Source organism: Pseudophryne corroboree, chromosome 4 (assembly GCF_028390025.1).
Source record: "Pseudophryne corroboree isolate aPseCor3 chromosome 4, aPseCor3.hap2, whole genome shotgun sequence".
Taxonomy (NCBI): Eukaryota; Metazoa; Chordata; class Amphibia; order Anura; family Myobatrachidae; genus Pseudophryne; species Pseudophryne corroboree.
Window position 1 is genome coordinate 616,005,610 of NC_086447.1, and position 15,537 is coordinate 616,021,146.

The 15,537-nt window shown below is 42.8% G+C and overlaps 1 protein-coding gene across 3 annotated transcripts in view; it reads right to left on the reverse strand.

Annotated features, from left to right (window-relative positions):
* The window catches only part of SNX9 (sorting nexin 9), a 453,672-nt gene that overhangs the window by 148,674 nt on the left and 289,461 nt on the right, over window positions 1-15,537 (reverse strand). For all 3 annotated transcript variants that reach the window (XM_063917657.1, XM_063917656.1, XM_063917658.1), the window contains exons 5-7: window positions 10,141-10,288; window positions 4,149-4,299; window positions 2,726-2,810 (exon numbers count right to left, since the gene is read on the reverse strand). In XM_063917657.1, coding sequence (XP_063773727.1) covers window positions 2,726-2,810; window positions 4,149-4,299; window positions 10,141-10,288 — 384 coding nt within the window. The remainder of the gene's footprint in view (window positions 1-2,725; window positions 2,811-4,148; window positions 4,300-10,140; window positions 10,289-15,537) is intronic.

Below are 15,537 nucleotides of genomic sequence, written 5' to 3' on the forward strand. Positions count from 1 at the left end.
GAGAATCCACCGGTGGTGAATTTTCCCACTTGTTACATAACTCTGCATGAAGGGGATAGCGAGCCAAGGCCCATTTAGATAGAGGGAATTTCTTCCCTGGATTAGACCAGGGTTCCTGCCTGATGTCCACCAAATGGTCAGAATGGGGTAATAGATTTTTAACCACCGTCTGCCATTTACACATATCCGTTTTCTTAGCCACAGTAGTGGAATCCTCATCATCTGTGATTTGTAGGATATGCTTAATAGCAACCACTAGGGCAGGGACATCAATTTGCAATGGAGAATCCCCATCAAAAACACCTGATTCAGTGTCTGACAGGACAGTATGCTCCCCTTCCTCTTCAGATGAAACATCTGAGAGATACGTGGATTGTGAGGAGGAAGTAGCTCGCTTAGATGACCCAGAGACACGGGAGTGACCTGGAGTAGATTTTTGTCTGACCAATGATTGATTTAATTGCTGCAACTGGTTAGACAAATTTTCTGCCCAAGGCGGAATAACCATAGGGACAATTTGTGGCTGTAGTGGCACAGGTGGTCCCATAGGGGGCGTAAGGCGTGCCACCAGAGTACCTAGTAGGTCTGTGAACGCAGCCCAGAGTGGCTCCTGATTGGTTACAGGCGCTGCGGGCTGACTGGGAGATGTATGACACACAGTACACCAGACCATCATACAAAACTTCCTCCTCTGGTAAATCTTTGGCGCATGCTCTGCATGATGCAGGAGCATCCAGAGACTTACTGCCCTTCTTGTTAGACACAAATGCAACATAGTACGATAAATCCAGACAGAGTACAATACCTGCGAATAAATCCATTAGTATGAGACTGAATACACAGTATACAACACCTACAAATAAATCCGGTATTATGTGACTGAGTACACAGTAGAATATACGTAATGGGTAAATACTGTGATACACTATATATATGACGCACCTAGTGCAGAATATAGTGATAGATATATCTGGGAAACACAGAGTGAAACCACACATCAGATACAGGCACACACAGTCACAGGCAATGCAGATAATTATTATTACAATAAAACTGCACTGGAAAATCAGAATACTCGTACAATATATCCTGTAATAGGTACACTCTTTCTTAGCTAACACTGTCTGTATAATGGCATATAGAATACTCAAGTATTTGTAAAGTCCCAGTGCTGTATACAGGCGGTTTTACAAGGGAGACCTTGCCCTGCAGTCCCGGAGACCAGCCGCAGCTATGCTTAGAAGATGGCACCCAGTGTCTCAGTCAGGGAGTGAGGGAGAGTGTGAGGCAGCTCCAGGGTGGGAAAATCTGCAATAGATGGCGTCCTGGCCTGGGAGAGGGACTACAGGTCAAGTGCCACCTCCCTTATGCTGGACTTCCACCCCGGGAATTGTGAGTCTTATTAAATGGGATGTTAGTACACCCGACCTGTACTCAATACGCCCCGGTGGTCTAGTGGCGTCCCTGCTCAATGGAAGGGTCCACGCCAGCGTTGCGGTCCGTCTCCCTAGACCGCTACAGGAACTCGATTTAATGGCGGGTCCCGCTTGGGGGACCCTCTTACCTCCTCCCTGTCGCAGCCACGTGAACCAGGAGAGCATCTGCGACAGTGTGCCTAAAGCCGGAGCGTCTATGCCGCAAGTACCCAGGAACAGGTCGCAGGAGTATGCGATGCTGCTTGGGAGGTGATGGAGCTGCAGCACTGAATGTCATCCTGACATATCATCGTTACAGCCCTTGAAGTTTTCTTAGAAAGCTTTTCATGGCTGCCCAGTGCAGCCCACCTGTTAAGTGACCTGCTGCTGCAGGCACCAACTTGAAACTGAGCTCAGAGTGCCTGGAGGCGGGGTTATAGAGGAGGCCCCAATGCATCCTGGGACAGTCTAAAGCTTTAGCCTGTTGGTGCTTCTGGATCAAGATCCACTCTACACCCAAATGTTTCCCTGTGTAACACAATGTATCCTGCTGCAGAAAAATAAAATATATATTGTTATTAAGCTCTTGTCATCTGGTTCTAAAACCTGACCTCAGTACGCATAATAATGGAGGTGAACATTTATTATTCAACCTGCCTGTGCTATAAAAAGAAATATACACTGTCAGTGTCGTCAAAAGAAAAGTTAAAGAACACTTCTGTCAATTATTTTACAGATGAACACAGCAGCTACTTAGTAATAATGAATCTAAAGTGACTGGTAGAGAAGAGAGAGAGTGATTAACAGTGTAGGAATGGTATGTAGTTAAAATGACGCCAATCAGAATGTCGACACTGAAAATGTACTGTAGAGATAATTAACATTGACACTTGCAAAATGTATACTTCGACATAGAAAATGTTGGCATTTCCATTAGGGTTAGCATTAGGGAGAGAACTAAGTAAAAAAACAGAAAAGGAAAAAAAAGGTAACTGTTGATAATTCAACAACGTTGACATTACAGCAGTGTGGACAAGCTGAACCTGGACATCGTTAATGTTGGCATTATGAACAGCTCTACATGTTTAGTGTTGACATTACAACCATGACTACCTAATAAATGTTAACATAATTTACTACACAGGAACATTCTATGATAATAATGACAACTGAGACTTTTTTGATGTTCCTATACACACATTCTCTAAAATTTGGAGGGCAGCCTCCTCAGGGACTGTCAGTAAGTATGGATAACACATAATTCTAGACAGTAATTCTTCAACACAAAAACAAGAATAACAGTTACTCACGATAATAGGGATTTTTTCTTTGGTTTTTGTTGTTTGTTTGGATAACAGATACTGTTCAACTCCAGATTTTCCAAAACCAGGAAATCTATTGAAAGAAAAAAAAAAAGACAGACATTGAGAGGTAACAGAAAGCAATCACATAACATTATTTGATACATTTAAATAATAACATTTACTAAGTACAAAAGACAACTGTTTAACAAGTACGGGAAAAGGGTGTGCATTGTCATTACCACAGCGTTTAAACACTGGCAAAGGCAGCCCATCCCGCACCCTCGCTCGACCGGCTGAATCTGGAATTCACACAAAAGTGCTCTGTCCCCTATGGGACAGCGAAAACTTCTGTGCGATTCAGTAAGGTGAATGGATTCGCCTGCAACTGAATTCCCGCTGCAAAAGGTGAAATTTCCAGTATTTCTGCAGTCATGTTCAACTACTCCCAAAAATATGCTTAACCTAACTAGAAATATAATCTAAAAGTCAGAGGTGACACAGACTGAATGTTTTGACAAGATAAAAATTATTTGCAGTTTGAAAAATTAAATAAATAGTGGATGTTAAAGTAAAGATAGTCCAATATGCAGTGACACAAACTATAACAAATACAGGAAAACTAAAAAATGTAGTTGTCTTATTAGGACTGTAAAGAATTTATCACATTAATGTAACAGGGTTTTCCCAATTTCACTTCATGTACGATAGTTTAACTCCTTTATTATAATTAAATACAGTACATTAATGTATTGAATTAATAAGCAACAAATCCAGAGACCATGCAATATTTAACCACGTTACAGATGTGTCCTCATACACTACTGCTGCAGTCGCACCACACAGACCTTCTTGGTGTGCAGGATCCAGTGCCTCCTGGCTTATAACAAGCCTTTTTTGTTGCTTGAATGTGTATCTTATTTGCGCAAATTAAACAAATGAATGTGACAAAATCACTTAACGAGACTAATTAATTTGATATGTAAAACTTATACATCTGTGTTAAAATGAGTCTGAATCAGAGGTGCTATGATTCAGCAGCCGGCCTTTTCTTCATGCCAAGCTTCATTGTGCTTTATCTGTGACTTTGTACATACTGTATTTAAAAATTTCCTGTGCATTTCATGCCACAGCCCAGCGTCTCCGGTACAGATTGAGTGGTGTTTTGCTGCATTTGTGGTGCGAATAAGATGCACATTTAAAGAAAAAATCACTACGCTACTCCTCTGAGTGCGGCACACTCCAGCCACACGGCGTGATGAGACATGGTGTATGAGGACACAACTGTAAGTGTACTTTTGAAACATTACAAAAACTTATAACAAATAAACTTTTTAAGTATTAATTACAGATTTTAATCTAGAGTACAATAATAGGAAATGGTAATTAGCTAAAGCTAATGCTTCCTTGTTCAGCTCAGAATATTATGTACTTGTTAAGAGGTATCTTCATGGAAGCTGGTCTCCCAGTACCCCTCTGAGGTGCACCTGGCTCAGAGGTCTCTGAATCTTTATAGCCAAGGTATCCAGGCGGAGAGGATTTTGGGTCATCCCAGTCATCATCCCACTCATCATCATCAACAGCTGGTTAAGAGCAGAAAACATTTTTATTAGCAAATTACATTCTATTATTAAACATTAAAAGCATACTATGAAAATAGAACTATAGAAGGAATGCTTAACTATTATAAATGCAAAACAAACATGTAAAACTTCCTTATCTACTATTTCCACACTCATAACAACAACATTGTGTAAGAGAAGCAGTCCCTGCTGGATGACACTAAAACTGGTTCACACTGGCCAACATATCGTGATCCCATCGACGGGTGTGTACCCACGAAAGACGTTGTTCAAAGACATATCACGTTGGCTGTGCAGCACAGCCGATGGGATGATATATCGTGCCATATGGCTGTGTGCACAGGTGGCAGACATCACAATTAAGCGGCTGAGGATCCTGAATGACACATTAAGCAGCCGATCGGTAAGTGTGTACACTTACCTTGATCGGCTGCTTGGTCGGAACGACTGCAGGTCCGTCGTCGATCACGTGTGTACCCTTACACTGTGTATACTGTAGATTTATTGGACAAGAGCTGGTGGAACATGATTCAGAAGAAAATTCCAGAGCCGACAAGTGCGTGGTATAACGTGTCGACAGTCATCAGGTCAACATGATAATAATGTTGATAGGTCTGCGTGACACTGCACTCTCTTGGCTGTCCTCCTACCTTTCTGACCGTTCATTCTCTGTCTCCTCTCATGACTCCACTCCCCCTCACTTCCACTAACTGTAGGGGTACCCCAAGGTTCTGTCCTTGGTCCTCTTCTCTACTCTCTCTATACGTCCTCACTAGGTAAGCTCATTAGTTCTTTTGGTTTCCAATATCATCTCTATGCTGATGACACCCAAATCTATCTTTCCTCTTCAGACCTCTCCCCTGCTCTCCTCACTCGTATCTCCAACTGTCTCTCTGCTACCTCTTCCTGGATGTCCCAGCGCTTTCTTAAATGTAACATGTCTAAGACAGAGCTGATCATCTTCCCTTCCTCCCGCATAACCTCACCTCCTACAATCTCATTATCTATTGATGGCACTACTATCTCCTCTAGCCCCCAAGTGCGCTGTCTTGGAGTAATCCTTGACTCCTCCCTCTCCTTCAAACCACACATTCAGCACCTCTCACAAACCTGCCGTTTTCATCTAAAAAATATTTCCAGGATCAGACCCTTTCTGACACAGGATGCTACTAAGACTCTTATCCACTCACTGGTCATCTCCAGACTGGACCACTGTAATATCCTCCTGACTGGCATTCCTGACAAATACCTCTCTCCACTCCAATTGATCCTCAATGCTGCTGCCCGGCTCATCTTCCTCACCAAACGCACTACGTCCACCTCTCCTCTCCTACAAGCCCTTCACTGGCTCCCCTTCCCTTTCAGAATCCATTTCAAGCTTCTCACACTCGCTTACAAAGCCCTCACCCACTCTCTCCCTTCTACATCTCTGACCTTATCTCCCTTTACACTCCCACCCGTCCTCTTCGCTCTACTAATGCACGCCGACTCTCCTGCCTACTGATTACTTTCTCCCACTCCTACCTCCAAGATTTTTCACGTGCTGCACCACTTCTCTGGAATTCCCTACCTCTCCCCCTCAGACTCTCCACCTCTCTACAAAACTTCAAACGGGCTCTCAAGACCCACTTCTTCACCAAACCCAGCCAAATCTCATCCTAACCCTCTGTTCCACGCTCTCTATGTACCCCGTCTGTGTCACCCCTGTCTGTCTACCCCTCCCCTTTAGAATGTAAGCTCTCACGAGCAGGGCCCTCTTCCCTCATGTGCTTATCCTTTCTTTAATAATCTTCAACTGCACCAAATCCAGCAGTCTTCTGCCACCCGATACTTATTCCAGTGTCATCTGCTGATGTAACTATGTTTATTTACCCTGTACTTGTCCTATACTGTCATCAACTGTTTGATTATCTATTTATGTACTCTGTAATTGGGCGATGCGGAACCCTTGTTGCGCCATATAAATAAAGGATAATAATCATAATAAATAGGACCAAACTGTCGACCTGCAGCATGTCGTCCTGCATAGCAGTTCTGTAGCAGCAGCAAGCAGAAGACTAAAAACACTTATCCAAAACAGATGACATTTGCCAAACAAGTAAATAGAAAGCAATACACAAAATGGAAATTGCTCAATCTGTATATATACAGTGGTGCTTGAAAGTTTGGGAATCCTTCAGAATTTTCTATATTTCTGCTGAAATTTGGCCTAAAACTACCCTCTGCTTTTCACACAAGTCCTAAAAGTGGATAAAGAGAACCAAGTCAAAGAATTGAAACAAAAAAAAATTAGACATGCTTATTTTTTTATTGAGGAGAATGATCCAATATCACATATCTGTGAGTGGCAAAAGTATGTGAACCTTTGCTTTCAATAAAGTATGTGAACCTTTGCTTTCAATATCTGGTATGACCCTCTTGTGCAGCAATAACTGTATGTAAACATTCCCTTCATTGTTAATTAGTCCTAAACATCAGCTTGAAGGAATTTCACCCCATTTCTCCATACAAAACAGCTTCAATTCTGTTATGTTGACGAGTTTCCTTCCATGAACTGCTTGCTTCAGGTCCTTTCACAACATTTCGATTGGATTAAGGTCAGGCCATTCTAAAACATTAAATTTATTTTTCTTTAACCATTCTTTGGTCGATGACTTGTGCGCTTTGGGTCGATGTCTTGCTGCATGACCCACGTTCTCCTGAGATGCAGCTCATGGACCGATGTCCTGACATTTTCCTTTAGAATTTTCTGGTAGAATTCAGAATTCATTGTCCCATCAATGATGGCAAGTCGTCCTGGGCCAGATGCAGCAAAAGAGGCCTAAACCATGATACCACCACCACAGTGTTTCACAAATAATATGAGGTTTTTATGCTGGAATGCAGTGTTCTCTTTTCTCCAAACATAACGCTTCTCATTTAAACCAAAAAGCTCTATTTTGGGCTCATATGTCTGTTCTAGTCTTCTGTTCTGGCTTGTCCAGGTGATCTTTAGCAAACTGCAGATGGGCTACAATGTTCTTTTTGGACAGCAGCGGCTTTCTCCTTGCAATCCTGCCATGCACACCATTGTTGTTTAGTGTCCTCCTGATGGTGGACTTATGAACATTAACATTAGCTAATGTGAGAATGTCACGATCCTGACTGCACTTCTCATGTTCTGTGGCTTACCTCAGCATATCCTGTAACCTGCATCTGCTTCAGCTCAGCATGTAGACTGCAATCTGTGTTGCTTACTCTTGATTAGCCACCGGAGTAGGAATTCCTCTGTGAGTAATCAGCAGGATCCTGCGTGTAGCATTTGATTCTTCACTGGGCTCAGCTATCTGGTGATTGAGCTTAAAAGAAAGCATCCTCTGTTCATTTTTAGAAGATTAGGCTTCAGTGTTTTTCCGGCCTGCTAGGCCTCAGTCCACATGAGAGCCTAACCTGGAGTACGGACATGACAGGGTCTGATCACCTTACCATGAGCTATCCAGTCCTGTGCCAACCTGAGACTCCCTGAATCACCTGACTCTATTCACCAATCACCAAGGACCAAGAGGTATAAGTAGAGAGAACCGAGTTTCAGAAGCTGCCAGTTCCTTGAGTCACACAGCTCAGTGTGATCCTAGTAGCTGAGCTACATAGCGTTTACACTTATTACTTTAGTACCTGCAAGCCTCCATTCTTTTGCTTCCCAAGTTGCTCTCAAGTCCAGCAGCGTATCTTCAGCCGAACCTCATTCATCATTAGTTTCAGTCGAATCCTGCTCAACATTGATCCTGCTTGTTCTCACCAAGTAAGGAGAATAATACTATTATCTTCAATATCCATCAAGATCTCAGCCAGTTTATCCTTTGCTACACTCCTCCCTAACTACAGTACATTCACCATCCTGTCATCAACACCAAAGTCCCTGGTGTTCCAGTGGTCCGGATAAGGCTCGCTCTGCCGAGGCTTGGGTTTGAGTCACGGTCAGGGATTGCTCCTTACCTCTTCATCTCACCGTTTCCCTCAGAACAGCCAATTCTACACATATTCCTCCAGTTACCCGCACAGACTTCACATAGACTCCAGGTTCACAAAACAGAGAATGGCCTTCAGTTGATTAGAGATTACCTTGGGTTTCTTTGTGACCATGCAAACTATAAGATGCCTTGCTCTTGGTGTGATATTGGTTGGTCGACCACTCCTGGGGAGGGTAATAATGGTCTGGAATTTCCTTCATTTGTGTCTGACTGTTGATCTGGTGGTGTCCAAACTCTTTAGAGATGTAACCTTTTCCAGTCTGATGTGAATCGACTTCTTCTGAGTTCCTCAGAATTCTCCTTTGTTTGTGACATGCTACACTCTCACAAACAAGTGTTGTGAACATCAGACTTTGATAGCTCCCTGTTCTTGTAAAAAGACAGGTTGTCCACTCGCACCTGATTGTCATCCCACAGATTGAAAATGTCTGACTCTAATTTCACCTTCAAAATATCTGCTAAGCCTAAAGGTTCACATACTTTTGACACTCACAGATATGTGTTATTGGATCATTTTCCTCAATAAAAAAAGAGAAAGTCTATTTTTTTGTCTAATTTGTTTGAGTTCGTTCTCTTTATCTACTTTTAGGACTTGTGTGAAAATCAGAGGTAGTTAAGGCTAAATGTCAGCAGAAATATAGAAACTTATATTAAAAATTATGACGGTTTCACAAACTTTTAAGCACCACTGTAACAGGTGCTTCAATAAATACTCCAAATCACAAGGGCAATAAGAATGATACCAAAGCATTATTTTCCACTGAAGACAAATAGCCCAGGGGCAAATAAAGGATTTCAAAGGGTGAGGGGATCCAAATGCTCAATTTTAGAATTAGTGTAGACAGCCTGTGAACTTCATACAAAGTGCAGTGTATATAATAAATTAGTCATATAACGAACCAGCGATCACAGTAAGCTATTAGATGCAGCAGAAGCCTGTGAATTTTCTTCCTGGATATAGGCATCATTCTACAATACAAGGCCCCAGCTCTGCAGAGCATTGAAGCAAGTCAGAGTGTCTGAGGAAGCAACAGAAGAAAAACCGAGCACTGGCCCTGCCACATATGTGTACATTGGTTTCCTTAGACAATGGTTACTTTACAGTCATAATTAACACTATAGATGGTCTATAGCAGTGATGGCTAACCTTGACCATCCACCTGTTGAACTACACATCCCAGCATGCCCTGCATCAGTTTTAGCATGGCCAAATAGCAAAACTGATGCAGGGCATGCTGGGATGTGTAGTTTAACAACAGCTGGAGTGTCAAGGTTAGCAATCACTGGTCTATAGCAGTGTTTCCAAAATGCAGGGACCCCTAACAGTGCATGTTTTCCAAATCCACTAGATGGTGCACAGATGTGTTCATTACTGGCTGACAAATTTAAAACTATCCACAAAAGGTGCTAATTATTTCATATATGATACGGAGAAGATCTAACCAGAGACAGAACTGAGTATTCTATGAACACATTCTCCCACCTCATGTTAAGATGCCTGTCTCTTGCTGCCAGCTGCTCTCTAATGTCCATCGCGCTGACTGAGCAACCGATCCACACACAAAGCAGACTTGGTAGGAGAAGGTGCTACAACTGAGCATGTGCAGCAGCTTCGCTCCTTATGCTGCATGTTGTGGTTGCAGTGCTAGTAAATTCATATTACTGTATATACATACTACTGTTATTGTGGTCATGATTCCAGGTACTGGCCGGTCCAGGGAGAAAGGTGTAAGGGTAACGGGAAGACTACCCTGATTTTACCTACATAGCCATTAAACATATTTAGAAATAAAATAATACAGACTTATTATTTTTACTATGCGCATCTCACCTGGGCCTTGGTAAGCCTGTGGATGACCAAATGCAGCATCCCAGTTGTTTGACGTTGAATTTTTCTGATTCGTACTCCAAGCATCACCTGAACTATCTGTCACAGCAGGCTTAGGTGCATTCCAGCTTGACCAGGGGTCATTTTTTGCCTGATAAATAAATAAATCTCTCTAAGTTATTTTGCCAATTAAAACATTACACATTCATTTGAATTATATTGTAGCTCAATCAAATCACGTTTATAATAATTTCTGCTCTACTTCAACAAACAGCACAAAAAATGCATTATTCATTCCTAGAAATAAGAAAATCATATTGGCATTGTGATAAAAATCATTGGGGTGCATGCTGAGAAGTATAATCTGTCCAAATTTTCTGTGTAATAAGAACACATTCAACACAAATACGAGAAAGAATACTGCATCCATAAAAGCAAATAGAATCACCTGCATCCATAAAAGCAAATAGAATCACCTGCATCCATAAAAGCAAATAGAATCACCTGCATCCATAAAAGCAAATAGAATCACGTCCTCCCCATCCGTCAATATCAAAAGCACCCCACAAGTAAAGACGGGATACACTTCCAGGAAAGAACATATACACAACCTATGATTAAACTAGAAGGGATTTCTCTGTGAGGTCAATGTCCCAAATACTGGGTCTATACAGCATGATGGAAGCATGTGCTGATACAGGACATTCATAAAAGACAGATCCGTTTTGGCCTCGTAAGTGCAAAACAGGGTGTTCTGGTCAGCATGTGATTAGCTAGAAGCAGATTTGTTGACAGACCAAACTAATTGCTGGAGGGGAAACAGGGGCTGCGAATGAGTGTATAGCAAAATAGCAACAGACAAAAACAAGAGATACAAACTCTGCATGACGATGTGAAATTTTATGACAAATTATTTACTTTCACAACCAAAAGAATTCTTTGCTGCAAATCCCTTAGGCTGGGTACACAGTTGCCGATGTACACCTGATATATTGTCCGAACCGGCAGATCTGACAACATATCGTATACCACGGCAAGTGTGTAAACCCTATATCGTTAACGATGCGCGCTCCTGTGGGTCATTAACGAGGTACAATATATTTAGTTTTCAACTGGATGCGGGTGCAGGCAGTCATTGATGAGATGCAAACAATATTGTTCAGTGTGTATGAACGATATTGTTTGCGGGGGATCTTGCACGATGTCACTGACATTGGCAAGTTTGTACCCAGCCTAAGGGGGACATGTACTAAGCAGTGATATAAGTGGAGAAGCGAGCCAGTAGAGAATTTACCCATGGCAACCAATCAGCATTGACATAACATTCATAATTTACATACTATAAACGTATACAGAGCAGCTGATTGGTTGCCATGGGCAACTTCTCCACTGGCTTACTTCACTTTTATCACTGCTTAGTACATGTCCCTCAAAGTCCTGATACAGCAAGCACAGATGGTCCTAAAATAAACTCTAGAAGTGCTACATCTATCCCCATACTATCTGCACTCAAACCATAGCAAGCAAATAGGAAAGGGCTTTTATCTGTTTATTACAAGACACACATTGAAACAAAAGGGCCAACTGATTGCTATGATTTTTGTGTCAATTTACACCTATGAGCAATGTTATTAAATTAGATTATGTCGTAAATTGTTAAAATAACTAGAATTTTTAAGAGTACATACTGTAATAAACAAAACAAGAAATTGGTATCTGACCTAAAACAACAGTCCTTTAAGTGAGAGGGTTTTTCATTGTTAAATCATTATTATTCTTCAGGTGAACTATCATCCCAGTGGTGGTTCCAATCCTGATGTTTGTGCAGATAAGCATGCGTCAGAGTCCAGCAGTGATTCATTTTACTCCTTTCACACCAAAGACCAAGGTCTGACCCGGGATTTCAACCCCCATGCTGTCACCAGGACCCAGGTCACCCATTTACACAGCCCCTTAACCCGGGTTCTTCTCTGGACCAACCATCTACACTACCTGGGTTGATTTCCCCGGTCACTTCGTACGCATCTGTAAAGGCGGCAGCAGCAAATGATGTGCAATCAGCACAACAGAAGAGCAGATTCAGACCCTGACGCTGCTGTGCAAAAATCTCTATGAAGCGATTCTTGCACATCTGCACATGCGCGTACGCCGGTATGTGCATGTGCAAGGTCCTAAACGGCGTTCTCTTCAGAATATAGTTTAAGACCTGGAGAGGGTGGGAATGTGGCATCGATGCCACGTTCTGTGGGCCTTGATACTCCGTTTTAGGGGCGCGGTCTGCACAACGCAGGTGTCCAGAAAGTTCACAGGGCAGCTCGCAGCCGCTGTGGGTCATCACGCGCAGCCGCTGTGACCCTTAACATGTTGTGTAGCCATCTGCCTTCGCAGCTAGACTGCGCAGGCAGAGGGCTACTCCAAACATGCGAATGAGTGCTGGGCGTCCTTCCGCATGTCAAAGAAATTGATGGTAGATGTGCATTTTTATCGCACACCTACTACGATCAAGTCTGAATTAGGCCCAGAGACTCAGTTAATTGTCCATAGCAGCATCATTTTGCAAATCTGCTGTGTGCGAATACTAAGTTGTGAATGCAGCTGAATACACCTCTTGATCAAGATCTTTGTCTCTCTTCCATGCACAGCTCTCATTGTGATTTACTATCTTGTGCCCAAGTGGGGAATGGTCAGTTAATTCGGACTAGGCTCCATAGCCTTTGACTGAACAGTATGCATAAAATATGTGCATTGTGTTTAGCAATGAGTTACAGTCACAATACAGCAGAAAGTCCATTGTGATAACATGTAAATCTCACCTGCGCATGGCCGAAACTACTGTATGGTTCAATGCAAACTAAAGAACAATGGGAGTCATTCAGACCTGATCGCAGCAGCAAATTTGTTAGCAGTTGGGCAAAACCATGTGCACTGCAGGGGGGCGGGGCAGATATAACATGTGCAGAGAGAGTTAGATTTGGGTGGGGCATGTTCAATCTGAAATATAAATTGCAGTGTAAAAATAAAGCAGCCAGTGTTTACCCTGCACAGAAACAATGGGTGTGGTATGGTATGCCGGCGGTCGGCTCCCGGCGACCAGCATACCGGCGCCGGGAGTCCGACCGCCAGCTTAACGACAGTGTGGCAAGCGCAAATGAGCCCCTTGCGGGCTCGCTGCGCTCTCCACGCTGCGGGCACGGTGGCGCGCTACGTGCGCCACGCTATTTTATTCTCCCTCCAGGGGGGTCGTGGACCCCCACGAGGGAGAATAAGTGTCGGTATGTCGGCTGTCAGGATTCCGGCGCCGGTATACTGTGCGCCGGGATCCCGACAGCCGGCATACTGAAGACCACCCGAAACAGTATAGCCCACCCAAATCTAACTCTTGCTGCACATGCACATGTTATATCTGCTCTACCTGCACTGCACATGGTTTTGCCCAACTGCTAACAAATTTGCTGCTGCAATGAAATCTGAATTACCCACTATATGTGACTGAGAGTAGACAACATAAGCTGCCCTGGATTGCAATTTCACAGCAACACATGGAAAAACTATTTTAGATTTGTTATAAAATAAATTGTTCCAAGTTTTATTGCCTGACGTCTTACAGATGGAGCAGCACCCATCTGAGGCGGCTCCTTCGCAAATGTGCGCTCCCGGCATGACTAGGCGATCAGTTTGCCTAGTCACGCCGGGAGTACACAGAGACGCTCCCATTCAGACCTTTTTTTGTCCGGGCACACGGACGGAGACACTCTCCATTCAAATGAATGGAGCACGTGCGCGCCCAGCCGGACGGGGACGCTCTCGGCTATAGGCACGCCTAGTGACAGACGGAGCCACGACTAGCGTGGCTCAAGCTGTACATGCAGTTTTTATACATGCCATGTAATTTTGTATAGGAATACATGATGAAAAAGTCTATTACATAAAGGTCTTAAAAACAAAAATACAAAAATTGGATACATTTTTAAAAGATGATCATAAACTGGACGTCTACTCTTACAAAGTTACTTATTGCACCTGGGCCTTATGCCTGACTCAAATGAAACTACATAACGTATATACTGTAGCTGACTTATAATTATCAAAAACCAAACTGCTACTGCAAAAAATATTTCAACAGAACATTAAAAATTTTCATTCATTGATATTCCCACATAGAAGTGTGCAAGCTCTGCATGCGATTGATACTCTTTTTCTTTATCAAAAACGTCCAGCCTATTCCCAAGGATCAAATACAACATCCACCTCACTGACAGAATGGCAGTTATTTTAGTTGGGGACATTATTTTCTTAGCCTGTTGAGCAAATAAAAGTACAACCTTCACTTACCATTTAGTTATGAATAAAAGCTACAGTTATCACACCTGGCCATGTACTGTACACTGATTAGGTAAGCTTCCAGAACTATTCCGGAGATTGCTTATCAGAATATTTATGCATTAGAGCAGTGTGCTTGCATGCATATGCATGTATGTATGTATGTATGTATGTATGTATGAATGAATGAATGATAGTTTTTGTGTGTGTGTGTGTGTGTGTGTGTGTGTATGTGTATATATATATATATACACACACACACACACACGTTATGGTAAGAACTTACCGTTGATAACGGTATTTCTCCTATGTCCACAGGTTTCCACAGGATAACATTGGGGTATGCTGGAGCGTCAGTGGATTGGCACCAAATCGATCACGAGCTTTGTGGCCTCCCAGGATGCACCTGGCTCGTCCATATAATCCCGCCCACCGACTCAGTCAAATCAGTTGTTTCCAAAGCATTTAGGCAGGAGCATTATGTAGAACCCTATTCAGGCAAGAAGAACACACATGCACACCCTTCCACGCAAGAGGGAAGAGGTTAGCGAGTATAAAGATTCTCAAATTAGGTGCGTCAGGGTGGGATCCTTGTGGAAACCTGTGGACATAGGAGAAATACCGTTATCAACGGTAAGTTCTTACCATAACCTATATTTCTCCGGCTGGGTCCACAAGTTATCCACAGGATATCATTGGGATTTTCCAAAGCAAATTTTTAGTGGTGGGGACGCTCCTGATTAGACAGGAGAACCTTTCGCCCGAATTCAGCTTCATGAGAGGCAAAGGTATCCAAGGCATAATGTAATGAATGTGTTAATGGAAGACCATGTGGCTGCCTTACATATCTGTTCTGCTGAAGCACCATGTTGTGCTGCCCATAAAGGACCTACCTTACGTGTAGAGTGAGTAGAGACATTAGCCGGAACAGGGAGATCAGCTCGAGAGTATGCTTCTGAAATAGTCATTCGAAGCCATCTTGCTAGCGTCTGTTTAGTAGCAGGCCATCCACTCTTATGAAATCCGTAGAGAATGAAGAGAGAATCTGTCTTTCTGATGGCACTGGTACGATCTATGTAG